Source organism: Leuciscus leuciscus (genome assembly GCF_965113295.1).
Source record: "Leuciscus leuciscus genome assembly, chromosome: 21".
NCBI classification, from domain to species: Eukaryota; Metazoa; Chordata; class Actinopteri; order Cypriniformes; family Leuciscidae; genus Leuciscus; species Leuciscus leuciscus.
The window spans coordinates 32,411,908-32,439,523 of record NC_138745.1 but is presented as its reverse complement, the minus strand read 5'-3'; the positions used below and the strand labels follow the sequence as shown (position 1 = coordinate 32,439,523).

The 27,616-nt window shown below is 37.8% G+C and overlaps 1 protein-coding gene across 2 annotated transcripts; it reads right to left on the bottom strand.

Annotated features, from left to right (window-relative positions):
- Window positions 1-476: 476 nt before the first annotated feature.
- Window positions 477-20,762, bottom strand: kif5bb (kinesin family member 5B, b). 2 transcript variants are annotated; one of them, XM_082151870.1, is made up of 26 exons: window positions 20,509-20,762; window positions 15,813-15,900; window positions 15,546-15,619; window positions 15,255-15,359; window positions 14,795-14,843; window positions 14,578-14,633; window positions 14,400-14,487; window positions 14,048-14,172; window positions 13,362-13,466; window positions 13,119-13,264; window positions 12,890-13,038; window positions 12,607-12,797; window positions 10,641-10,709; window positions 10,102-10,308; window positions 9,840-9,983; window positions 9,503-9,688; window positions 6,847-6,964; window positions 6,619-6,683; window positions 6,351-6,460; window positions 6,156-6,257; window positions 6,009-6,069; window positions 5,834-5,905; window positions 5,266-5,370; window positions 4,964-5,180; window positions 3,687-3,819; window positions 477-3,551 (listed from the first exon to the last, which is right to left on the bottom strand). In XM_082151870.1, exons 1-25 carry the CDS (start codon window positions 20,632-20,634, stop codon window positions 3,692-3,694), a joined length of 2,886 nt encoding a protein of 961 aa, XP_082007996.1. In that variant the 5' UTR covers window positions 20,635-20,762; the 3' UTR covers window positions 477-3,551; window positions 3,687-3,691. The 2 variants fall into 2 exon arrangements, with proteins under 2 accessions (XP_082007996.1, XP_082007997.1); XM_082151871.1 differs by having other exon boundaries at window positions 6,628-6,683; window positions 20,509-20,761.
- Window positions 20,763-27,616: the final 6,854 nt, after the last annotated feature.

The window sequence follows — 27,616 nt, the reverse complement described above, 5'->3', positions numbered from 1 at the left end:
GTGTGTGTTTTCTCTCTGGCATTAAAGTGTAAAGTGATACCACTTTCCTCAAGTGTTCTAACATCAGTCAAAAACAAATCACTTTCATCTGCACCAAACTCAGTTTGTCTGGCAGACTTTCCTGAAAATCACTTGATGAAACAGCATGACTTAATACTATACTTGTTTACAAGTCATAATTACAAATGGTTTTATAATGTTGCCGGCTCAGATCCAATTGCTTATTATATTATTGATTAAGATGAATCAATAATAACTCCAACAAAAAGGCATTCATTTTCAATGTTCCCACTAGTTTTCTTAATGAAACCAAAGGACAAGTGGTTCTACATGTTTCCGAATCCACGTATAACCATATATAACCATCACAATCACTAAACGCAACTATAAGGTCATTCCAGGAATTTTACAGTCGTAAAAATAAATACAGCTTAGCATGCAACTCTCTCAAGAACAAAAACAAGCATACTCAGGTGTATTTTACCCTATACTTTATTTGTGTTTCATGTCAAGGGGTGAAAACTTGCCTACAGTAAGCAACTGAAGGAAATATACACAGCAATTCAGTCTACACACTCTGAAGAACCAACTGTACACACATCTGATCATCACCATTACATCTTTCCATTAGAGCATTTAAACGGAGTGTTTTCCCCAGTAACTGTTAAAAATGCAGATTGCAGATGGAAAATAAAATACAAAAAAAAACAACATTGACAGTCTTCAAAACACATGACCTCCTGCAGAAGCTCCTCAATAACAATAATTGGAAAATTCACTGAGAAATTCGATGTTTGAGATGCAAATTTTCAGTTTTCAACAAGTGCGTTTTTTTTTTTTCAATTGAGATGGTAACATTTTAAAGTGCTTTTATAAGTTTAAATCCGGTGAACAAGACAACCGTTAGACAAATGAAATAATTTCAGAGGACTGTTGAGTGCGGTTTTCATTTCCTCTCCCATCGCTTTTCTTCAGTAATGTGAAACTTGCACTACACCAGATTTATATTGCACACAAAAGGTCTTAAAACGTCATCTTCAATATTCCCCCTGCTACTACAGTATTACAGTCATTTACACAGGACACCTAGTAGGATTTGGATCCAATTTACGTGGAAAAACAGGAAAATGCAAACCAAGTATTCTGGAATCTACATACACTTTGCATAAGAAAAACAAAACCCCACATTAGTAGACTTAAAAAAAAGATCAACAAAAGAAAAATGAACAGCAAAATTCCTAGTCTACAATAAAACAGAAATAAATAAAACAATATTATCTAGTTGCAAGTGCAACAAATTGAAAACGTGACCTAAAATGATTAAATAAACCCCGCCCACCATTAAATAGGCCCCGCCCATTAACACTACTCAATGAAAGGCAGTAACGTTGTGCTGAATGAAAAGCATTGGAACCGTACAGACTGTGGAAAGCCAATCAGCAGGTCTAATTAAGCAAACGCAAAACACAAGGCAACCAAATCCACAGCAAACAATAATCCAAGATCGTATTTTGGTTGTATGAGCCAGAACTAAACGCTGTGTGGGTTCTTCTGGGTTGTTTGCAACGCTCAAATCACGGAAGATTCTATCGCCATTTCTAAAATGCATAACGTCAAAATATGGACCCTATAATGGACTAAACCAAACCAAAAACAACAAAAATCAAATAAAAGGGTAAAAACAGGAGTGTAGGCTTATTGTGACTCCAATGGCTGTTTGACCACTGCACACACCTCACTCCCCAAAAACGACAAACATGACAATATACAAGGGTAAGTGTAAAAGGTGTAAGTAGTTTAAGTGTAAAACAAACTAGAAAGTTACTATATTGCGTTTAAAGGGAGTATCTAAAGAGGAAAGGGGTGGGATTTGATCAGAATCCCTTAACAAGGGACAGTTCACCCAAAATAATTAGCTTTTGTCATCATTTATGCACTCATGTCATCCCAAACTCAAAACCTTTATGAAATAAATTCTTCTGTGCAACTTAAGTTTTTTTTAGACATTCTTTGTCCATAAAAGGAAAACCGCGAAAAGGAGCAACAAAACACCATTAAAAATACATCAACCACTGAAAATCTCAAAGCTATGGTGCATAAAGACATGTTGTGGCGGGTTTGATGTCAATGACGCCAAATGCTATTCTGTCTTTTAAACGAATGGCAGAAAATTAGATTTTAGAGCTTCCCCTCTGGAAGATCTGACATAAATTTCAGTGTAGAACTGCATGTCTTGGAATATAAAGCCAGAGTCATATGAACTATTTTAATGGTGTGTTTTTTGTTTTGTTTTGTAGCTTGAAATTGTCTATCTCCATGTATTTTCTCAAAAACCAGTGTAAACACTGATATCCTTTAGTGTTGCATAAAAGAAAAAGTCTAACAGCTTTGGAATAACATGAGGGTGAATAAATGACAATATATATATACATATTTTTTCATTGTTGGGTCAACCATCTCAAATTAAATGGCAAAAAACAATGTAATTACAATCCTGTCTGGTAATATTTTAGGCCAAACTAAGAGGAAAAATCCACACGTGATTTTTAATGATTCGTAGTGACTGAGCTATGGAGCAGCATCGATACGGCAAACTCTACCTGTTTAAATAGTGAGAACTAAAGTTAAATATTGAAATGTCAAAATGAGCATGTGACGTTAGTATTATAGTGTTTTTTTATTTTATTTTTTTAAACCTAGCTACGACTCGTCTAAGACCTCAGGCTGTGACATTCACACAGGTCTTTATGCTGTAACAATGATTACTCGTAATGTGTTCGTACAGTGCTTTAAATATACCTGTAGATCAGGTGCGTCTACATCAAGCAGCCTTTTCATTCTCATTTCATGGAACTGCATCTTGTTTGTCCACTTAAACGACCCTTTTATCATAATTTAAACCATTTCTTCTGAGAATGTCCATCATTACAAAAACTAATGAAATGGTTCATATATATATATATATATATGTATATATATATACACACAGTTCAATTGTAGTGTTTAACTTACTTATTTAGGTGAAATGTTTAATAGAAACTACTCAAAGCAAGAGAGAACAAGCTAACTCTCTAAACAAACCCAAAATGTGAACGTACATAAATAAGGCTAAAATAACGCAGCTAGTAGTTTTTTTTTTTGTTCCTTTTTACCATTTTTCATTCATTTCTGCCTTTTTTTTCTTTTGTAATTTTGAAATACATTCAACTTGGCACAGTAAGGGACGTGGAGAGCGGGATGTGAGCAGAAACCGACCGTGCAAGAGTGAAGAGATACACGCTAGTTACACACGTGTCCACTGTTGCAAAAAGCCTGTCTTTTTTAGTTTTCATTATATTTTTTTTAAGGGAAGGTATAAGAGATAAGAATGGAGGAACAACTGTACAGCCCAGACGGGGATAGTATTTCATGTTTCATACACATATATATACTTATATTCATTTTCATATGTATAGTATTGAACCATCCCGTGCTGTGGAATGCCTGTTTAGCTTTTTGGGGTGATATCAGCTTCAGCTGGGGCTACTGGGGTTATATTCAGCATTCAACAGCTGGAAACAGAAAAGAAAGAAAGAGACAGAAGGTAAAAAAAAAAAATAAAAATAAATAAAAAATAAATGATATTCGCAACCCATTTTACCTCCATAATGTGACACATTTGCGAGTAATATGCAGCATCTACTCACTTATTTTACTGTTTGGCTACGCCTCCACCACGGATGCCCACTGATTGGTTGTGGAAGAGCCCCGCCCCTGAGCGGTTGACATTGGGGTGGGTGGGAGAGGCGACAGGGGGCTGACCTGGTCTGATTGGCTTGGCTGTAAAAAGAGGAAATATGACTAGTTAGTTACACCCCAAAACAAGTTGATTGTCTATTAAATTGGTCAACTAAATCTTTCAAATAAAAAAAACTCTCCTAAAAGGCTGGAATACTTTACATGATGTCTGCACAGATTTTTGCCCTGATTTGCAGTCTGGACCTAGCCTGGGTTTCCCCATGCTGCCTTGAGGGCAGCGCGATTTTATTCACGCTGCTAGGGACCACCATGGACCAGATTTTCCCCTCAAAAAGGGATCCAATCACAGAACGGGGAGGGAGCAGCAAGACGATGACGACGTCTATGCGACACACCGAAGCAGTTTGTTTATATCTATGGATCCAACATGGCAGCAGACGCGAAGTTACCTTTCGATGCAGCCTTAGATAGTGTTCTAAGTAGTTTAGAACGCAAGTTTATTTCGTCTTCTTCCTCGTCGAATTTCTGTTGCTCTACATACGTCATCTGGTATAATTGAAACGATTGGCTATGAGCTACGTACAGGCGCATTTGATAGACATTCGTAGCGCCCAATAAACGGCTCTGGGCATTCGTAAACCACGCCTCAAATACGGGAAAATGAACAAATGGTTCAGCCAGGCTAGTCTGGACCAGTAAACGCTAGTTGCGGAAAGTCAGAGCTGATTTTGGACAGTAGAAGTTGACAGATTTCCAGTCGGAGGATATCAATGTTTTGTGCCAATTTTAGAGCACATATTATAATAATTATCCTTGATATAATAAGTGTCCTTGAAATCAGGCACATGATTCTGTGTGAGTTCTTTGTTTTTGGAATGACGTTTTTCCGCTTTAATTATTTACAAAGTCGGCAAGTGTTTGACGCCTTAAATCCATTCTGATTTTAAAAGTTAAAATGTAGTATATTTCAGCCTTGATAATATTAACTGAAAAGCTTCTAAACTGGCCATTAATTGTGTTAAATAAATAAATAAAAATTATGAAATGAACAATGATTAATTATTTTAATCTATTAACATCCCTAAAAAAAGTGAGCGAGCAACACTTCATATTAACAGTTCTCAACCCTATCCAAGTCCCTTGCTACTTTCAAGCATGTTGAAAGACATGGCTGAATCTAGTAATTGCACTCTTTTAGTGTGTGTGTGTGTGTGTGTGAACTAACCGATCTGTGCAGAGTGTCCTCTGCGAGCCATGTTCTTGGCTCTGACGGCCTCTTTGATGCGGTCCACCTCCTGCTGGTAGCGTTTGCGGTCACGTGCTGCGTTCTCTTTGGCCTCTTTGAGCGCAGACTCCAGAGCCTTCACGCGCTCCGCCGTCGCCCGCAGGCGCTTCTCTAGCTTGGGCAGCTCACAGCGCAGATCAGCGTTATCACGCACCAGCTACACAGAGAAGGGGAAAGAGACAGTGAGCGTGTGTGTTGTGAGAGAATGCGTGAGGTATCTGATGTTTTAAGTGTGTGTTTACCTGCTTGTGCACTTTAGTGAGCTGTTCAAGGTTGTTCTCAAGGAATGAGATCTTCTGTTTTTGCGCCGCGCTGCCACCAGTGTCATCCGAGTCCATCTCAGCGCTCTGAAAAATGTGTTGATACATAATTAAGGCCTGTCTGAGAGTTGTTGATAAAGTCATAACTGGAGTTTTATGACGTCTAGTTTATTAACTTTGATGGCAGTGATTGAAAGCCTACTAATAATAGTAAAAAATCAAAAATTAAATGAAGTAAAATACATATTTTTTTAAGATTATATTCAAATATAAATAATAATAAAATACATTTTATATACATTTAATTAAATTTTTATTTAAAGAATAAAATAAAAGAAGTTATTATAAAATAAAACATTTAAATAAAGGGGACACGTTCTTCAATATGTCCTGCCCTAACTCCCTGATTACATGGGACATTAGTTGACTGAAAAAGTATTTAAGAAAATGACAGCTATACACTCTTTTAATATCCACATTGAAACTATTTTCATTATCTGGAGTAACTTTTGAACTCTTAACTACAATTACGCATTCACAATGGCTGTACCTTCTTCACCCGCGTGGCCAGATCCTGAACAAAGAGCTTCCTCAGATTATGAAGAGTCTGCAGCTCTTTGGCCTGAGGAGAAGTGAGTGATCAGAGAGTGCACACACACACACACACACACACACAAACGAAGATGCTAAGAATCATCTCTCAAGCACAGAACAAAATGACCTACCACTGTCTCCTCCAGGCCTTTGAGATCCTGTCTGGCCTGTTCCCTTCTGTCCTGCATCACCCTATAAACACATTTCATCATTAACACACCAGACATAACGTTTCCCGCACACTATACCAATCTCTGCATGTTCGGTGCGTGTCCTACGTGAGCTCGTGCAGTTTGCGGCTCTTCTCCTGGTCAGTGGATCTGAGTTTCTCGTGCTCCACCTTCAAGCGCTCCTGCTCCAACATGATCTTCTGGTTCTGACTGTAGACAGAAGACAAAGTGAGGAAAATGAGCCTGAGCACATGTGGCCCTGATTCAGTGCCTAAAGAGAAGTATATATATGTGTCTTCTTACTCCTGCAGTTCAGTGATTAGTTTCTCCTTGATCTCCAGCTCATCTCTAAGGCTGCTTAGCTGTTTCTGATGAGATTCTCTGTGGTTATGAATCTGCTGCTCGACTGCAGTCTGTCCAATCATGAATAGAGAAAAATTATAAATTACATCTCTCTTTTAAAAGAAAAGAAAATCATAACCCCTTCAGAATTGAGAACAGAACACATTAATGCTACATAAACAGTTTATTGGGCAACACTCAGTAAAAAAGTCCAGAAACATTACCTTACCATGCTTACCTTGACTTCATTAGCACTTTGTATCTCATTCTCCTTCTCCATTGCACGAACTTTCTCTGCACAAAAGAAAATAAACATCACTAAAACAAGCCTTTAACGCCCAATGCAATCTCACCACAAGAGGGCAGTAAAAGTAAAGGGGTCTGGGCCGAACAAAGTTTTGTAACGGCCATTAAAATGCATTTATGAGAGGAAAGAAAAGATGGAGTATATTTGTACCCTGGGCGCTGATTTTGACCAGTTCCTCATTGAGAGAGTCAACATTCTCCTCTAACTGTCTCTTCTTCTGTTCGATGTTTTGCAGATACTCTGTCAGGGACTTGATCTTCGCCTCATACTGTAGACAAAAACAAAAAAAATATCTCAGGATCTTTTTAAGCACCTTGTAAACTGCATGCTATTATTGTAATGAAGAACATGTGGGGTTTCCAATTAGCTACAGCCATACAATATAAAACATGAGACTGATTAAACTAAAAGAGCAGATTATAAACGCTCTTTAATTCTTGCTTAAAGGGATATTTCACCGCTGGAAAGATGAATGTTTATTTAAATCGGGTCATTTATGTAGTAGAAATGTGAAATTATTTTAGAAGTTGGTGCCTTCTAGACTGAGAAAAGCCATGTGGATAAAAGACAACAACTCCCAGAATGCACTTGCTTCGCTGCCCTATGAGGCCACTCCCAAGCCACGCCTACCGGTTACAGAGGGCAGTTTCGGAAGAAATGATACAACTAGGCTACTAGTTGACTCGAAACTGAAAAGACGCCGTTTTATCTTGAGATCCCGCTATGGGCGGGTTGAAGACATGCAGAACGAGCTCCTACTACTGGCTGTAGTCTCTCGCCTCTGGACAAAAAAAGCCTCCGATGACGCAAAATGTAGATTTTTGCGTCATCTGAGTTTTTTTTTCCAGGCACACAATACAGAAATCTGTGTATTCTCTTCCGGGTCTGTTACTGTCTGCTGACGTAAGACGCTGCTGACGTGTTATCTGGTGCTCCCGAGCTTCGTTTACAGTCTGAGGGAGACGCACGCTGTAAACAAAATCTTCGCAAACATGTCTAAGGATTTCGACACAGAGGAAGACTTGCATTTTTTTGCCCAGCCATATTTATTTGAACCCCAATACACGGACGAAGAACTAAGCAGCGTCTTATGTCAGCAGCGTCACTGCGGAGTCGTGAACGCGGATTGACAACAGACACGGAAGAGAATACAATGCTGAATAAAGTCGTAGTTTTTGTTATTTTTGGACCAAAAAGTATTTTCGATGCTTCAAAAAATTCTAACTAACCCACTGATGTCACATGGACTACTTTGATGATGTCTTTATTACCTTTCTGGACATGGACAGTATACCGTACTATACATTTTCAATGGAGGGACAGAAAGCTCTCGGACTAAATCTAAAATATCTTAAACTGTGTTCCGAAGATGAACGGAGGTCTTACGGGCTTGGAACGACGAGTCATTAATGACTAGGGTTGGGCATCGAGAACCGGTTCCAACTGGGAACCGTTTAAAAAATAACGATGCCATTGGAATCGTTTAGAAAATTTGTTTTCGATTCCGATCATCGGTTCCAAACGCGCAAGTTTTGGTTTCCATAGTGGCCACTGGATTTCCGGAAGTGCTAGCCGCGCCCGCTTGTTCTGTTGCAGGCATGGAGCACGGTAAGCGGCGCTCAAAAGTGTGGCTTTATTTCACCTTAAAAAAGCCTGGGTCGGCAGAGTGCAACACATGTGACAAACTTATTTCTTGCACGGGCGGATGCACTACAAATATGACTAAACACCTAACGTTACGCCTGCATGGTGTACAAAATGTACAAGGAGTGTAGCGTGTTCGACATATGTCCACTGTCTCTGAGCGCTGGTCCACTGTCTCGTCCTCCTCAGGCAACCCTGCGCGACCAACGTTAGTAACGTTGCCAGGATCGAGTGCAAAATAATTAATCTGTAATGTTTGTTATTTTGAATAGAAATCATCACTCATAAAGCGTCATTCACGTCTCCTCCGGTTTATTTGTGTTCACATACATGCAATAAACAGCATCCGCCAGGGCTCTTAATCCAATGGTGCGCATATTTGGAGAAATAATGATTTATCATCACATGTTTGTAAAATGATTCGCGTCAGTTTATGATATCAGCGCTCTCTCATTCGCTGTACAGCTGTCAATCATCTCACGTGGACCAACGTGATATGAGTTTTTTTTTTTTTATGAATAGAGAATGTTTATAGTATATGTGCTAAGCAAGGTAGCTATTAGCTGCATATAAAATGCTAAATATAACATATTTCAACATCTTTTTTTTTAACTTAAAACCATTTTAAACCGCGACCGGAATATGATACAAATCAATGGTGTTTTAAAGTGAGCTTTTATACAATGAGTTAGTTATGTCCAGAGAGTCCAGACCAGGGTGCAAGTTCTGCATAAATCAGTTTTTTGGTCTGGTGCAGAGGCATTCCTAATTTTCTCCCACGTGGGCTGCAGCTCCCAAAACTAAAACTAAATCAAAATAAAATTTTCCTCTGTGAAATGAGCCTGTGACAGGTTTTGACTCCACCCCTCAAAGAATCGGAATCGAGAATCGAAAAGAACCGAAATCAAAATGAAGAATCGGAATCGGAATCAGAATCGTTCAAATCAAAACGATGCCCAACCCTATTAATGACATAATTTTCATTTTTGGATGAACTAACCCTTTAATGCTAATCGGTGAAGTATCCCTTTAATGTCCAGTAGAAAAAACTCAAACAAGTTTAAAATGCTAGAAGGGTAAGTAAATAATGACATGTTCATTTCTGGATGAACTACTCCAATAAGACGGAAGATTTGTTGCTTTATCTTTTCCTCCCGTTTACCTGAGAGATACGGAGCTGACAGGCTGCGAGCTCTTTCTCGTTCTCATCCATCTTCTTGTTGCTCTCGGCCTGAGAGCCTTCCAGCTGTTTGCTGCGCTTCACCAGAGTCTTCACCTCCGACTTCATCTTACTGATGTACAGACGAGCCACCGTGAACTCTTCATCAATGAGACCTCCACCTTCATGCTGTTGAGCGAAAGACACAGACAGAGAAAAAGAAACAGAGATAAAGAAAGAAAAATAATTGATGTTAGGGAGGAGAGTGAGCAGTTGAAAGGAAATTAAACAGCAAGGATAAAGAAACAGTATTCAACGTCATGGTTCTTTGCCTTGTTACCTTAATGTCATTGCTGCCCACGGCGATGCCGATCTCTGCCAGGTCTTTAAGCAGTGATGACATCATCTCAGTGACTCTCTTCTTCTGATGGTTGGTCATTTCCTTCAGCTTCTGCAGCTCAGAGTCAATAGATGCGAGAACGCTCTGCAAAAACACAGCTCAGATTAGCCAACTAATACCAAGGCACACCATAAAAATACGATCTGGCACTGTTATAGGTACCTTCCCATTTTATATATATTATACAGTAATATCTGCTCACAGATTTCTGGTTGAGCTCTTCACTCAAGGTTTCAAACTCCTTGGTCTTGTCCTCCACCTCCTGACTCTTCTGATCATAGTTGACGGCAAGTTCCTCCAGAGCCTGCAGCACCTCCTTCACCTCCTCTTTAGACGCGTCGTTCTCCATCTGCAGACGGGTGAGCTCCGCCTGGAGGTTGTCATGGTCCCTCCGTGTTGAGACCAGCAGCTACAATACACATTTTTTTTAAAATAAATTGTATTGTGAAATTACTGTCATTAAACATGTTGCACAACTTTAGGGTCATTAGGTTCAAATTCTTGTGATGGGACATAACACTGTCCAGATTCACACCTCAACATATAAGGAGTGTGTGAACTAACCACTAGGCTGGAATGTTATTTATCATTTAGAGCTCTTAATGCCTTTAATATAAAGTTCTTAATGGCAAAAGGCAAATCCCAACTCTCTAAATGATTCAGTCAACTAGGAGACAGGACACTGTTCTTTTTTTTTTTATGGGAAGTACTGTAAATCTGATGTCCATGTTCAGCTCTCACCTCTTCCTGATCCAACATCTGCTGCTTGAGTTTCTCAGCCAGCTGAGACTGCTGATTTATCTCATCATCCTACAGGCAGACAGCACAGAGAGAGAGAGAGAGAGAGAGAGAGAGAGAGAGAGAGAGAGAGAGAGAGAGAGAGAGAGAGAGAGAGAGAGAGAGAGAGAGAGAGAGAGAGAGAGAGAGAGAGAGAGAGAGAGAGAGAGAGAACGAGAGAGAGAGAGAGAGAGAGAGAGAGAGAGAGAGAGAGAGAGAGAGAGAGAGAGAGAGAGAGAGAGAGAGAGAGAGAGAGAGAGAATAAATGTAATGAATGTGTCTTTAAAGCAAATCTTGATGATTTTACAGCAGAACATTATTAAGAAAACAAGTTTTTTTTACATTACTTGAAACTAATGTAATGTAAGGTATCTAAAATACCTATTTCACACAGTCAGAAGCTAAAAAAGTTAACATGCACATCAGAAGGTACTAATGTATGGTACAAATGTTATGCTTACGGTGTTTCATCAAAACAATATTGGATTTTATTTTTTCATGATGCTGATGTTTTGTACTATAATAAGATGTCAACATTGCTATAATATCTAGAGAGAATGATTCAGTTGACAAATAGTCCAAATGAATCACAGACATATTTATCTATGGCAAACACCAATGTCTATAGAGCAGGGTGATTGATGGTCAATAATATTTACACAACCGTTTAACTTACAGACCTTAGTTTCAGTAGTCATGTCAAAGCAATAACTAAATCAGCATACTATCATCTAAAAAATATTGCAAGAATTAGATGCTTTGATTCCAGACAAGACTTAGAGAAACTTGTGCATGCTTTCATCACCAGCAGGGTGGATTATTGTAATGGTCTCCTCACTGGCCTTCCCAAAAAGACCATAAGACAGTTTGCAGCTCATCCAGAACGCTGCCGCCAGGATTCTGAGCAGAACCAGGAAATATGAACATATCACACCAGTCCTCAGGTCTTTACACTGGCTCCCAGTTAGGTTTAGGATTGATTTTAAAGTATTATTACTGGTATATAAATCATTCAATGGCCTAGGACCTCAATACATTGCAGATATGCTCACTGAATATAAACCCAACAGATCACTCAGATCATTAGGATCATATCAGCTAGAAATACCAAGGGTTCACTCTAAGCATGGTGAGTCTGCTTTTAGCTATAATGCTGGAACCAGCTTCCAGAAGAGATCAGATGTGCTCCTACAGTGGTCACATTCAAATCCAGACTCAAAACACTTCTGTTTAGCTGTGCATTTACTGAATGAGCACTGTGCCGCTGTTCGTCCGACTGTTTGTACTGTACTGTATTTTATTTTATTTTTCTAAACTGTTTTAATTATTCTTATTTCTTTTTATTATTTCAATTTCTTCTATGTAAAGCACTTTGAATTGCCATTGTGTATGAAATGTGCTATATAAAAAAACTTGCCTTGCCTTTAAAAGACTGGGGTCAGTAAGATTTTTTTTTTTTTAAGTCTATTGCTCATCAAGTTTGCATTAATTTGATAAAAAAAAAAATACATTAAAACAGTACTATTAATAGTAAAATGTTACTCATTTAAAATAACTACTATTTTAATAATTTTTTCAGGATGCTTTGATGAATATAAAGTTCATAAGAACAGCATTTACTTGAAATAGAAATCTTTTGCAACATTATAAATGCCATTTACTGTCACTTTTGATCAACTTAATTCGTCCTTAATGCGATTTCAAACGTTTGATTATTAGTGTATACTATGTATTTCTTTGTAATTTAACCTATGAAAATGATATGGGGGGGAAAAAGCTGAAACAAAAATGTTTTCACACAATACTTGAAAATACCCTGAAAATGTTCAAATGCCAATAATCTCAAAATCAGCTAGGTCACCCATATCACTAGTCTAAAAGCTTCATTCATTCATTAATTAATTAATTTGAGGTCAGTAGTTTGTCTCACCTTGTCATCCAGCTGTTTGTAGAGTTTGGCTAATTCACCCTCACACTTCTCACGCTCAGCGTCAGTGAATTTGAGGGCAGGTATGCTGGGAGACGAGGTGATTTTATCATTATTCACCACATTATCCAGAGCCAGAACTTCTGCGTTTGCCTTCTCCTTATCATACTGCTCTTCAGCGGGGACGCTCTCACCTGAAAACATCAAATTCAATGCAGTTGTGTGTAATTCTCAGCAAATACAGCTGAATGAGTATGAAGTGAGTGTGTGTGTGTCATCTCAGTACCGTTCCTCCAGCGGTTGAGCTCGTTCTCCAACCAGGTGATGGTGTTCTTTAGGGTCTTGTTCTTCTCTTTCTCCCTCTCATATTTCTTCTTCCACTGTTCTGCTGTCAGCTCCACGTTCACACAGACTGTGTTCTTAATGGTCTTTGCTCTGACAGTGAGAACCGAAAAATGACTTGATGTTCAACACTAAAGTTCCATTAAAACCATCATACGTGTATGCCTCCTCACCTCTGTCCGAACATGAGTGTAGTTTTAGTCTCAGCCTCGTTGTATGAGGATGGAGAGCAACAGATCACTATAGTGGTCCTGCAGTTCCCACCCAGAGAATCCTGCAAGATCCTTGTCATCTTACTGTCTCTGTAGGGAACGTACGTCTGACATGGGAAAGAAATATTCATTCATTACTCTTCCATCCATTTAATGGCACAGGTAATCGTACATAATTGCGACAATCAGGCGCATCACACCCACCGATCCTTCAGCCAGAGAGGAGATGACGTTGCCCAGAGCGGAAAGAGATTTATTAATGTTTTTGGCTTCATCCAGCACTGCACCTTCTGCTCCGGTTTTACTGACCTGCAGTCAAAAGCATCAAATCAGAGACAGTGCTGGCCCAAATTAAACTAATAATAAAGAGGACCTATTATGCTCTTTTACAAAGTCTTGATTTTGTTTTTGGGGTCTACTAGAATTGGTTTTCATGCTTGAATGTTAAAAACAACAACATTTTTCATACATCTTACATTGTTGCAGCACCTCTCTTCCCAGTCTGTCAGTAACACACTGTTTAGTTCCTGTCTCTATGAAGCCCCGCCTTCCGAAAAGCCCAATGTGCTCTGATTGGTCAGCTGGGCCAGTGTGTTGTGATTGATCAACTGCTTCAAATGCCTTTCAGAAATGTCACGCCCCTTACCATAACCGTGAGTTTCAACACACTACTAACGCAACTCAACCATTTATTTAGCGTATTCCTTGGGCAGAAATTATTTAAATGAAGAATCTTGAGACGTGTTTTCTCCCAGAAGAAAACTCAATACTACAACCGAGACGATTCAGGGAGTTCAGAAATAGTGCACACTGATATAGAGATTAACTCTCTTTGGAATGGACTTAGCGCTTTGTAACTTTGCAGACATTTTCCACGCTTTTTCCATTACCTTCTCGCTTCCTGCTAAATCCACCAGGAAGAGTTTCCCACTCAGTTTCTGCTCCGTCTGTGTGTTCTCTTGCTTGACGTTTATCAGGAAGATACTGTGACTCCTGGAGCTGTGCTCGTTCATGTCTGACACACAAACACCACAGAGAAAACATGAGTTTACATTGACTCAACTTTGACTACAGGCACACAACAGGAAAATCTTAAGATTGTATAAACATCTCTAAAGCAGTCAAATAAGAAAGAACGTCCTGAAAATACTCTCGCTAATATAACTCAACAGGTGTGGAAAAGTTCAGCCTGCAGCTAAAATAAGACTTTGCACTGTGTCTGACTGATTTGCATGTGCTTACTTGTGACTGCCACGTGTCTGTTGGATTTGCCTTCATCAATGGTGTCCATCACTTCATCTGGGCTACACACAAAGCGTTCTGTACAACCCTGCAGATGGAGAAAGAGATAGACAAGCAAAACATTTGAACCACCTCTACACTAATACATCCACAGCTAATTACTGAAACAAAGCCTCACCTTTACGTAAGGAACCCTGTTCTTGTCTTCATGTACAGACAGGTTGGTCTTAGATACTGAAAGAGAGACAGAATGAATATTTTAACTTAGCCTATTTCTGACCCTATTTAAATCCTAATAATTATTATTATTTATAATCTGACAGAAGACTCTAATACATAAAACAATGCAAAAATAACAGAATTTTATATTTGATTTCATTTTCAGTCATACGTACCATCCAGCAAGTCCCTGATCTTGTCCAGGTAAATCTCAAAATAGGAGACCTGCCAATGCAGATGAAACAACTTTTTTAAAATAATGTTCTCTATTTTAATATATTTTAAAATGTAACCTATTCTTGTAATGGCAAAGCTGAATTTTCAGCATCATTACTCCAGTCTTCAGTGTCACATGATCCTTCTAACATGCTGATTTGCAGCTCAAGAAACATTTCTTATTATATGGTTTCAGGATTCTTTGATGGTTCAAAAGAACAGCCATTTTAGAAATATTTTGTAACATTATAAATCCCTTTTATAGAGATTGCACAGACAAAAAGCAATGACAAGGCCATTAAAAATCTGGAGACGAGCACAAAGAAGTTCCCATGCCTAATTCATACAGCTTTTCTAGGTCTGAAAATATCAATGGGAACCCTTTGAATAACTAACACTGATTTATCATGCATGTCAAACCTTGATATGGAATTCCAGGTTTTCATCCATGGAATAAATGTAGTTGAATATATCCTGGACGATCCGGGGAATGATGCCCATGCCGTCAGAATCGTGCAGGTTCCCCTACAATCACATATTGAATCGCAATGATGATGTGAGATGATTTAAAAGGTACAGTAAATGCACTGATAGCCCTGATAACCAAAAACCACAAGCAGAATGTTAAACCCTAAAACAACTGTGGACACTGGGTTTGTATTAAATTACCTAATATTTGAAAATTATGATTATTTCTAGATTAATTTTCACCTCCATTGTGTGTGTCTTTCCAGAGGATGTTTGTCCATAAGCAAATATTGTACCGTTGTAACCCTCAAGCACATCTGCAGGGCACAAAGACAACAAAATATACCATTTGAACATGATCTTATGGTCTCTAATACAATATTTATGGATGCTTAATTAATATCAACAAATTACTATACTAAATAATACTAATGACAACATGAAGGTGACATCATTTTCATTTTAAAGTTGTGATCTGGTTGAATGACTCCCGGAGGACTCGTTCCTCACCTTTAACAATCTTCTGAGCACAAGCGTTGTAAACCTGCTCCTGAGAAGTGTTAGACTGAAACACACGATCAAACATATACGGCTTTCCCTGGAGAGAAAGAAAGACAGAGAATGAATTATGGGTCATTATGCAAATATTCGTTTCACTTTATATATAACTATGAATCGGCAGACTAGTCATAAGACTCAAAGATGATCCTTCGGAGAAACGTTTTACACCTGAGAGAATAAGCACAGACTAAACAAGAACCTCATCACTACAGGCCTCATCACTTCCCTCCTGTTACGAATGGCTCTAACCTTTAACACAAACAGCAGTGACAGGAAACCAGGTGAGAAATTCAGCAGTTATGACACAATAAGAGCATTTTATTAGAGATCTTCGTCCAGGCATGAGCTCGCTCTGTACGGCTAAAACAACAGATGTAACATCCTGACCACCTTGTTTATTAGCAGCCCTGCTTTCATTAGTTTGTTTCCTATTTTTCTTTCTCTAAATGCATTTAAAAATGGTTTTAAGCCTTGAACTAAGCAATCTACAAGAAGATGAATCATAACATTACAAAAATGGACAAGACAAAGATACATGACTGTATGCTTATCCAATAAAGCACTGCAACTGAATGTCTTTTCTAAATACAAAAATATATATATTTTAAAGGAACACTCCACCATATTTTTGTCTCAGTGCATGCATTGTTTTAGTTTGGCAGCGCAGCCGATAGCTTAGCTTAGCATAATGAATGGAATCCTTTGTTGCCAGCTAGCATGTCATGAGTAAAAGTGATAAAAAAACAAAAAACGAATTACTTCTTGTGGCCTGCGTATTCACAACGAGTACAAATAGCAATGTAGATTAAGACTAAGCGATTTCCTAGGCAGATATTGATTTGGGACTATATCGGGGGGAAGCACAGGCGAAGCACTGCTACTTGGGCGCAGAGATATCACACAACACCTGAAATCCCCCAACTTCCGTCAACATACCAACTGATGCAACTGATGCAACTGAATGTCTTTTCTAAATACAAAAAAAATTATATTTTAAATATAAATACACTACTACTGAAGTTTTATATAAAATATTTGAAACTGTGAGTATGTGACGAGAGAAAGAGTGAGGGCAGCCAAATGTTTGAGCGCAACGGTTAAAGACGTTCATATATTGCGTTTACATAGAAAAATAATGACTAGCATAATACTGGCATTTGTGAACTGCACAACATACGAAAGAGAGTTCAAAAAGGCATAAAGAAATAATCAACACTGTCACGTATCATTTTTGCAAAGTGCCCGCAAATAAAGCTAGTGTCTTAGATAAAAAAGACAGCAAAAACAAACAAAGAAGCGAACAAGCTGTAGTCCGAGTCACATGCAAATGACTCTTATGAACTGATTCTTTTAAAGAATCATTCAACACTTATCGGGTTTAAATCAGTCTGACAAATTCTTCAGCGAATGAACTTTGAAGGTTACAGAAGCAGGTTCTGCAACACATCTGCTCATTAGCAGACACACTGATTGGTTGAATCGGGTCGACGTGACCCATCCACCCCAGACTGAGTTCTTATTACACGTCCACATTTCCTCACCATGCCACTCGAACACAGGAGTAGATTAACCAGGTGAGGAAACAGCTGTGAATGTAACACACAGCTAAGCAGATTAGTCCAGCCAACCTGAGCAAACGCTCACTAACACAACAATACACTCACACCTACCACGACACAAGCCTACATTGAACATTTATTTTAACAAGAGGTTGACCAATATTAGCCTTAAGATATCTTAGAAATGTAGATCTCTATACATCCCTAATCACAGCAAATGAAATATACACAACACAATCTCTAAAAAATACTTGAAAACAGAATGCGGTTTCTGTAATGACAATGCTTTATTATTATTTATTCATCCATTTAATATTATTTACGTCAGTTTATTTCGAGATGACACTTTTGTTAATTGGAAGGCACATTTATTGTTTCATTTCTATAACATGGCCAAATATCAAACTATTAATTAGTGTTAGTATAGTATAGCATTATATACTATTAAGAGTATTTAGTATTTTGAATTAGGCTAGCTTTTATTTTTATATTTTCAGTTTTTAAGTTTTAATAATTTTGTTATGTGCTTTTTGTCATTTTTTTATATTTCCATTTAGCTTTATTTTTATCTAAGTTTTAGTAATTTTCTTTAATTCAAGTTATTTTCATTAATTCAAGTTATTTTCAATAACACTTTTTTTAGTTAATAGTTTTAGTTCACAATAACACTGTACCTGATATATCAATAACACCTCCAGCACGTTTACATGACACAGCGACATACAGATGAGGCTTTCTTGCATTCCTCATGCATTATAAAGCAAATATAAAGTAGCATAACCATCGGCAACAATGCTAATATTTTACATTTTCACAGTTATTGTCAAACAACATAACTTGAACGTTCAGTGAACCAAAAGGTTCAAAAGTCAAAGTGAATTATTAATAATGCACGATATCACAGCTTTGGAATTTCAAACCAGTGACTTCTTATAAAATCTTCAGACAATCACAAGACTGCGTGAAGAGTGTTTTTGTGTATCTGTATGTCCTGAGGCCTCCTCCACTGCCAGAAAAGGAACAGCACTGTTTACAACTCTCAGTATTCCCAATGAGGGATTATAATTGTGCTCCCGACGGTCACAGAGATGGGAAGGTTCATCACATGTTAGCTGTGCTGTGTTTGCATAGAGACAAGGAGAGAAAAGGAAGAAACAAGCAAAGAAAAAGCTAATTACAGCATATTCCCTTATGAACTAATGCTGAACTGAGACAGAAATCAACACAATAAAACATGCATAATCCCAATACTGATCCCTGTATGTGCAGCTGGACAGACAGGTTTGGTTTCCTTTGTTACAGCAAGATTTATAGGCCAATCTATGATCTTTCCACCTGCTAAAAGCCATTATACCAACACAAGCACGGTCCATTTCACCAGAGCTGGATAGTTGCTCTGTTGCTTGATGCTGACTTGCTCAAAACAGCTGGAAGACAAAACTCATTTGGCCGCACACGCACAAAAAAAAAAAAAAAAAAAATCAATGCACTGGAAAACAAAAGGGTGAGTGTTGGTCAGACAGTACGATGTCACTGCAGAAATCGAGGCCAAAATGAAAAGAAGTTGAATCCATCGAAATTCTGGACCCGATATAGGCCTAGACACACACACACACAAAAACTACCAGCGAATTGACCACAGCAAAACCACAAAACTGCCCCACCTAATACCCAGATGTACATTGCACAGACTGCATGAGGGGAATTTAGGACATTGTCACTCTAATAGACATCTATACTGCATTATGAGTTTAAACAAGTATAGTCTAGTTTAACTAAATGTAAAAAAGGTCATAAGGCAGAATAAGCATCAAACATCAGATACTGCCACTAAATTACAGAATAACTACACAATTTCTAGCAAGCATATTAAGCCTTTTTAATAATGCAAATAATAAAGTAAAGATGTATGGTTAAAAATGGGAAAATAGACAAGACATCTATCCAGGAACATTTTAATAGGAGGAGACTATTAGCCTATGCCAAAGCAATGATGTCAGCATTTTAATGCAACTTATTTATTTTTTTAGTTACAAAACATGTGAAAACTTTAACTTCAGAAATGGAAAACATTACCATCAGAGAAAAGGTACATTCAAGTCATGCTTTAACTGAAGTGCATTATTAATAATTGATAATAACAATAACGTTTTTTAAAATAACTTTATAAATCTGGCCAACATCACTCTCACATTTACAAATGTCCAAAAATGGCAAATGCTTTAAAGACTAAATCTCAATAAATTAATAAATAATAAAATAAAATAAACATATTTGAATAAACTGACCTCAAACCTGGGATGAAGGAACATATGGATTATATATAGCCTAACTGGTGTCTATACAGGCCCACCAATATGATTGAAAGGGAGTTGCATAACGTTACTGTAAATATACGCATGTATTTGTCTTCCTAATAAAGCACAAATATAGCCAAAGTAAAGTACTTGGAATGGTCTTTGTACATTTGACGTTGTTAAAGTAGGCCACACAATAACAGACTGACATCAGTGAGTGTTATGATCACATTCACTTCATTTTTTCATTTATTAAACTCATATTAACTTAAAATGTCCGTATGATGTGCGAAATATGTATAGGCCCTATATTTAGCAGGCTTTTGTTGATTTTCTACCAATGAAAACAAACCGATTAACATTAAGTTAGCCCAAAGGCTAGCGGTTACACATTACTTATCAAAACCCATTTAGGATTACACTAAAATCCAAAATTATTAAATTGACTAAAAAAAACCTTAGGTTTTCCTATTTATAAGTTCAAAATGAAACATTTTGACATTGTGCTGCATTACATCTGAGGACTGTTAGCCACCGGGCTAACGATGACTAAAAACTATTCAACTTGCGATTATGTTACTGATTTATAGCCTCACACGCACCATGTCCTACTTAGAATAATACTAGAACACGAATTATGATCACATTTCCAAATACATAGGGATGAAAAAAGATATTTTCAGTCAGGATACGTCTGCAGGTGGTTAGCGGATGCTAATAGAAATGGACGGCGGGTGTCACAACGGAGCAAATGCGGCAATTCATCATGATTTTATATTATAAACTCACCCCGATGACCACACTGTCCTCTCCTTGAAATTTGGGGATATATTTGTCTCCCCTCATCACCTCCGAACTGTTTAAAGGCCGAAAACGGCACATGACTTTGATGGTGCACTCGGCCGGGTCCGCCATCTTCAGCTGTGGGGAGGAGGAGGATGAGGAGGATGATGATGAGCGCTCCTCCCGAACGTCCTCACTTCTTTGTGTATGATCCGTTAAGTGGAAGTGGGTTTTGGATGGATAGAGTGAGGTGGCTGTCACACCCCCTAACAACAGATACTAAAACAAACAAGAGGAGGAAACCGGGGCAAGTTGTCTCATTAGGAAGTTGTCACAAGGGCTAACATATCTCAACAACCCACTACATTTACACGAGAAAGTATTTATATACTTTAAAATTTCAGGATTAAATTCACAAAAATGATTCTAATTTGATGTGTCAACATAAACCGCTACTGCTGAGACTTTGTGACAACGTGCCCCATTATGAAACAAATTCACACTTATCAAGATCCCAAATTCTACAACAGAGCAACTTGTTTCAGCTCTTCTTTCTTTCTTTTTTTGACACTGTAAAGTGTTTTATAGGTAGGTGTATGTGTATACTTTTCCAGTAACCCTCAAAATGCAGACACACACACCGCTCGCTATATTCTTTGCAGACACAGCATTGATTCTGGATGATTCAGGGATCTGTTGGATCCTGATGGATGTGTGATGCCAGGGGATGTCAGGGATGCTTTTGCAGAGCTGGAGGCCAAAATCTGGCAGATGTTGGATGGTTAAATTTAAATGTCTTGCATCAGCTTGGATTCACTCGCAGGAACTTTGATCAAGCGATGCATATTCATCCATGTAGGCTTGTATAGCCAAAGTAGAAGGGAGTATCTGCCAACTTCCTGGCATCACAACCATAACGTCATGCACATATGGCATTGCTGCAAATTACTCATCACAAGTGTTGCATGCACACATAGGCTATTCGGGTGTGGCAGGACGACACATGTTGCAAAAGTATTCAAATCCCTATAACCCTATGAGTAATAGTGATTCTTGTATTAGTAATACTGCTGCTAATTACAGATACAGAATTTTAAGTGTGGTCACTGCTTGTACAGAATTAATTCTGAGATACATTACACATTATTTTGTGGTTAAAAATATCTTTCTCAGTTGCACTGTATATTGTCACAGATGTCCCAACCAGCTGCTGACACATTCCATAAGTGCTGAGAATTGGGAGTTATTAGGTTACAGAAAGCAGAGGTACATCAATGAATCTCTGTGCCATTTAAAGTCAACATGAAATGACATGCAACCTATTTTACTTCTGTAACGTGATGTATATTTAAGTAAAATAGAATTTTCAACAAGAAAATAATGATTTTTGTGAAATGAAATTAAGATACTTTTATTTATCAGGGATGCATTAAATTAATGAAAAGTGCCAGTAAAGACATTTATGATGATGTTATTAAAGATTTTTATTTCAAATAAATGCTGAACTAAAAAAAAAAAAAAAAGAAAAAAAAGAGAGAATTATGCAGCACAATTGTTTCAACACTGATAATAATAAGAAATGTTTGAGCACCAAAGCAGCATATTTCTGAAGGATCATGTGACACTGAAGTATATATAGGCCTATACTTCACTTCAGTATAAGTGCAGTGGAAATGGCAATAGAGCATTTTCTAGTATCATTCTCATTTCCTTACACCTGAATTTCTATTAGGGGATCAATAAAATGAATCAATCTCTATGTCCTTTCACTAAACCCTCGGACACATCTGCTCAATAGACTGTGCAGGAGAGTGTGTGTGTGTGTGTGTGTGTGTGTGTGTGTGTGTGTGTGTGTGTGTGTGTGTGTGTGTGTGTGTGTGTGTGTGTGTGTGTGTGTGTGTGTGTGTGTGTGTGTGTGTGTGTGTGTGTGTGTGTGTGTGTGTGTGTGTGTGTGTGTCTCTGGTCGTCACACTGCATGACCCAATCAAGCCTGTTGTCGCTCTAGGCCAGCATAAGGACATCATCGCAGGCGACACGAAGCTGGCAGGACAGGTCTTAACAGCCCTGTTTAAATGGCTAGATGGATGAGAGATAGAAAGAGAGACACATAGAAAGAAAGAGAGCTCAGCTGGGATTCAGAAAAAAAAAAAACAGGCTTTTCTGGGTGTTGCCACTCTAGTTAATTTGACCAATTTAGACTGTGGAAAACATCAAGGCAGAGCTGTGCAATACTAACCAAATCAATTAGTGATAAACTTTGCTTTATATAAGTAACAATTTAAGGGATAGTTTCACTATTATTGTCATTATTTACTCACCCTCATGTCGTTCCAAGTCATTTTTCTTTTCATTAAACTATGACTTAATTAAATTTTAGACTTTTCATCACACAGATGTGCTTCATGTGCTTGAATCATTTGGGCCACAATTATGGTGCTTTTATTGTGTACTTCCCTTTTAGTAGCATTTTGAAGCAATTGTATAAAAATATGGTAGAGTACTTTGGTCCTCCATATGGAAAAGAGCTTTAACCTATTGTGATCCACTGAACATTTTTTTGGGGGGACTTTTAGTTTGTATTTCCTTGTTTTGCATCTGTTCAGTTCCTGTTTCTTTGAGTTTCTTTCTTAAGGGGTGCTTCTCATTTTCGTGCATCCTCGTTTCCTTTCCTCCCTTCTTTTCCTTGCGTCTCAGCTCCACCCTCTGTAGGATGCGAGGGGAGGCTGCAAGGAAAGAAAATGAGGACGGAGGAATCAAAGGAAAGCTTATTTGTATATTTGAATATTCTTGATCACTCTAGGGTCACTCCAATGCATAATCATATGGTTATTTAAGCAATTGATAAACAATGATAATAAAGCAATATGCCCTGTTGAAATATGTGATATATATGGTTTATTTAAACTGCAAAGGTAAAGCATAAATGAAAAGAATTCTGACAGATGTGAAGGGGGAGGAGGATTTAAGTGCGTCAGGTTTTTCGACAAGAAAGACTTCCACATATGATACACCTGTGCATCCTCGCTCATTGCTCCTCTGGAAGCCTCCTCGCTCCTCACTCCTCGTTCCTCGCCTCCTCACGGTGCAATTAGAAGATTGAGATGTCCTTCAAAATGCCTTTATTTGATCAGTTTCCGGGTCACAGGCTGGAGGACGGCGGAAACGAGGAAGCATCGAGTTTGAGTATTGAGAAGCACCAACTGACTGTTTCTATGGTTACTGATTATGTTCTTCACCTGTGCCTTTTTTAATTGCTCATTTGCCCCCCCCATCTCACTAGTTTCATTACAGACAATTCTCCAGTTGTCTTTGTGCATGAGGTGCCATTAAAAGCTCACATCTAATAACTTATTAAATATGTGAATAACCCAGGCATTCATCAGCTGTTTCGCTTTTTACATATCATTAGGAGAATAGACAAAGAATACAACGATGTACAGTACTGTGCAAAAGTCTTAGGCATGTTAATAACCCCCCCACCCCACCCCACTCTCCCCAAAAATTTTTTAAGTCAGTTATTTATATCTTTTGCTGTAGTGTGTCAGTAGGAAATATCAGTTTACATTTCCAAACATTCTTTTTGCCATTAATTGTAATAATCCAGTGAGATTTGTTTATGCACAAGGAGTCTGACAACAGCCGGTATGATCTGATCTCACCATCATCGAGTCCGTCTGTGATTACATGAAGAAACAGAAAAAACTAAGACAAACTAAATCCAGAAGAACTGCGGGAACGTCTCCGAGACGCTTGAAGAAACCTTCCTGCAAAGCTACAGTACTGTGAAAAGTACTGGCACTTGTGTTAAAATGCTGTAAAGTGAGAATGCTTTCAAAAATAAAATCACAAATTGAATTTATTTATGATTTAACTTCTATTAACTAATTCAAATCAATATATGTTGTAACGACCCTTTGCGTTTAAAACGGCTTTTGTCCAGGTACACTTGCGCATAGTTTTTCAGGTAGCTTTGCAGGAAGGTTTCTTCAAGCATCTCGGAGACGCTCCCGCAGTTCTTCTGGATTTAGTTTGTATCAGTTTTTTCTGTTTCTTCATGTAATCACAGACGGACTCGATGATGGTGAGATCAGATCATACCGGCTGTTGTCAGACTCCTTGTGCATACACAAATCTCACTGGATTATTACAATTATTGGCAAAAAGAATGTTTGGAAATGTATATTAACATAATAGATATTAATATTAATATTAACATGCCTATGGTATTAACATGCCTAAGACTTTTGCACAGTACTGTATGTGCATGTGCGTGTGTGTGTGTGGGAAAACACCTGTTCTGGTTGGACGTGGCCTAAATACCCCTCAGTGTGTGTGTTTGGGGTTACTCAGTGCAGGCCTGCTATGTGCGTCCTCTGCTAGAGAGGAGCTTAGTGCAGATGTTGCGATTCATCACGGTATTGTCATATTAAATGAGCACAAAATAGTCTGAATATTTTGCAAAGCCTGTGACTTCATAATGTATTACAGAGTAGAATAACGCCAACCTGTGTTGATAAGAGGGAATAGCAGGTCATAGCCATGAGACTGTCCATCAGGTTCATGACTGGACAGAATACTATTACTACAACTGAATACTATTTTGTATACTGTATATTGTTATCATCTAAATAAGGCCTACTTTTTAACATAATATATGTTTATATACATATATATATATATATATATATACTGTATATATATATATATATATATATAAACAGCAGGTAAGTGGTATTCAATATTAGCAAGCTATTCCATTACGAAAACAGCCATTATGCAAACATGAGAGTATGACATGCTTGCATTTAATTCAGTAAATTGCATTGTTACCATTTTGACAATTAAAACATTACTTTGTTTAAAAATGCCTTTATTTTCCATTCAAATGATAGCCTAAGTCAAGAAGATGTTGCAAATTGTGGTTAAAAATGGAAATATTGGAAATGCTAAAAAATGGAAGTTGAAATGTTTGAGTTGATTGCATTGGATTTTGTGATAGAGAAAGTATGGTTGTGGGCCTATGCCTTTCTGAGTCCAATATATGTCCAGGCAATAGAAAGATACAGGTTCAGAAAACAGAATAATTATGAGAAGAATAGGCTAAATGAGAAAGCTACTAGTGCAGTAGGGAATTCAAAGGAAAATAAAGAATATTGGGAGACAATATTCTGAAAGATAATAGAAGAAAAGAAAGAGCTAGACAGAAAGACACAATACTCATTATTTTGTCTCTCAGTTCATTTGGGCCTGTCAGTTTGACTGTCATAACATGCGACGCAATTATAATTGTCGGCTGCAGGGCGCAATTAAAGCTGCGTCCCATATGTCTGAATTATACACGCTCAGCACAGATAATAACCTGCCCTCTCTCTCTCTCTCTCTCACACACACACACACACACACACACACACACACACACACACACACACACACACACACACACACACACACACACACACACACACACACACACACACACTTCGGTTCGTGTTCTTTGTGGGGACTCTCCATTGACGTAATGGTTTTTATACTGTACAAACTGTATATTCTGTCTCCTTACACTAACCCTAACCCTACCCATCACACAAAACCTTCTGCATTTTCACATTTTCAAAAATATATAATTTAGTATGTTTCTTAACCCCTTTCCCATGTGGGGACCGCTGACTGGTCCCCACAATATAGGTGATCTCCGGTTTTACTATCCTTGTGGGGACATATGGACATTCTGTTTACTTTCTCAACAGTAATAAAAATAAATTTAAAAAAAGTTAAAATTCATGAACCACTTTTCACCATGAAAACTAGTCAAGTCAAGTTTATTTGTATAGCGCTTTTCACAATACAGATTGTATCAAAGCAGCTTCACAGTATTAAATTAAAATAATACAACAAAGTTTGTTTCAAGAGGAATTTATTGATTGATAAAATTAAATTAAATATCCCCAAAATATCCCCAACTGAGCAAGCCAAAGGCAACAGTGGCAAGGAACCGAAAAACTCCATCAAGTGACCTAATGGTGTCCTAAAACTCCATCAGGTGACCTAATGGAGAAAAAAAACCTTGGGAGAACCCAGGCTCAGTCGGGGGCCAGTTCTCCTCTAATAGGAATTAGAGGAGAATTCCTATTAGAGGAACTATTAATCCTATTAATTAAAACTAATAGGATTTTTACTTCCAGAAATCTACCAATGCTTTTGGTTTTAGAAGTAAACGGAGTATTAGTTCACTGGATTAAACATTTTAACAGATGTCTAACAGAAATGATGTTGTGTTGTGATCAACCTGTGGAAATTGTGAAGATCTTTAAGTAGCCTATGGGAACTATAATGGATTGAATATCTCTGGTAAGGATTGTTCTTGTTAATGAAATTATCTGCTAGTGAAGGTGTTTTGCAAAGAGTTATGCCAGTTTAAATGAAAGTGTTTTAGGGTATTATATAACAGCATGGTTTGGACGAATAACATCTGCAAATAAAGTAAAACCATAGTATTATAGGGATGGCAGGTAAAAGCATGGTGTCCAAGCTAAACTCAATAGATCAACTAGCAGTTGAGAATAAAGCTTTGGCTATAAGTAGAGACATAACGCACACTCTGAACATATCGTTATAGGACATTGAAGGCAAATAAAGCAATATATATAAACCTTTATGCCATGCAATAGGTATCCTGATGTATAGGAATGGAGTAATATAGGAAAAGTGAATGTATTTGATTGTGTTGATGTGGATGTTGTGTATAGTCATTATTGTATATATAGCAAAGTCCAATTTTTAGCCAAGGCTGGACAATAAAGTACAACTATTGTGATGGCTGAAAGAGGTGTGCGTTGTGCCTTTAATATTGCTCATTATAAATGATTAGGAATATTTTTTTTTAAATATAATTATATACTTTTTAGACACATCACAGGACTATGCATTATCATGTTTAAGCAGGCATTAGACACAAGACAAGGGTGTGTTTGATATGTCTTATGTAAGCATGCGATTTGCAGGCCGTACTGGAGCAGAGGAAGGACGTACACATTTTAGGGTGTGATGGTGTATGCATGTCAAACTGATTATAAATATAACTCTCAATCTCTCTCGTGTCCACACCTGTCACATA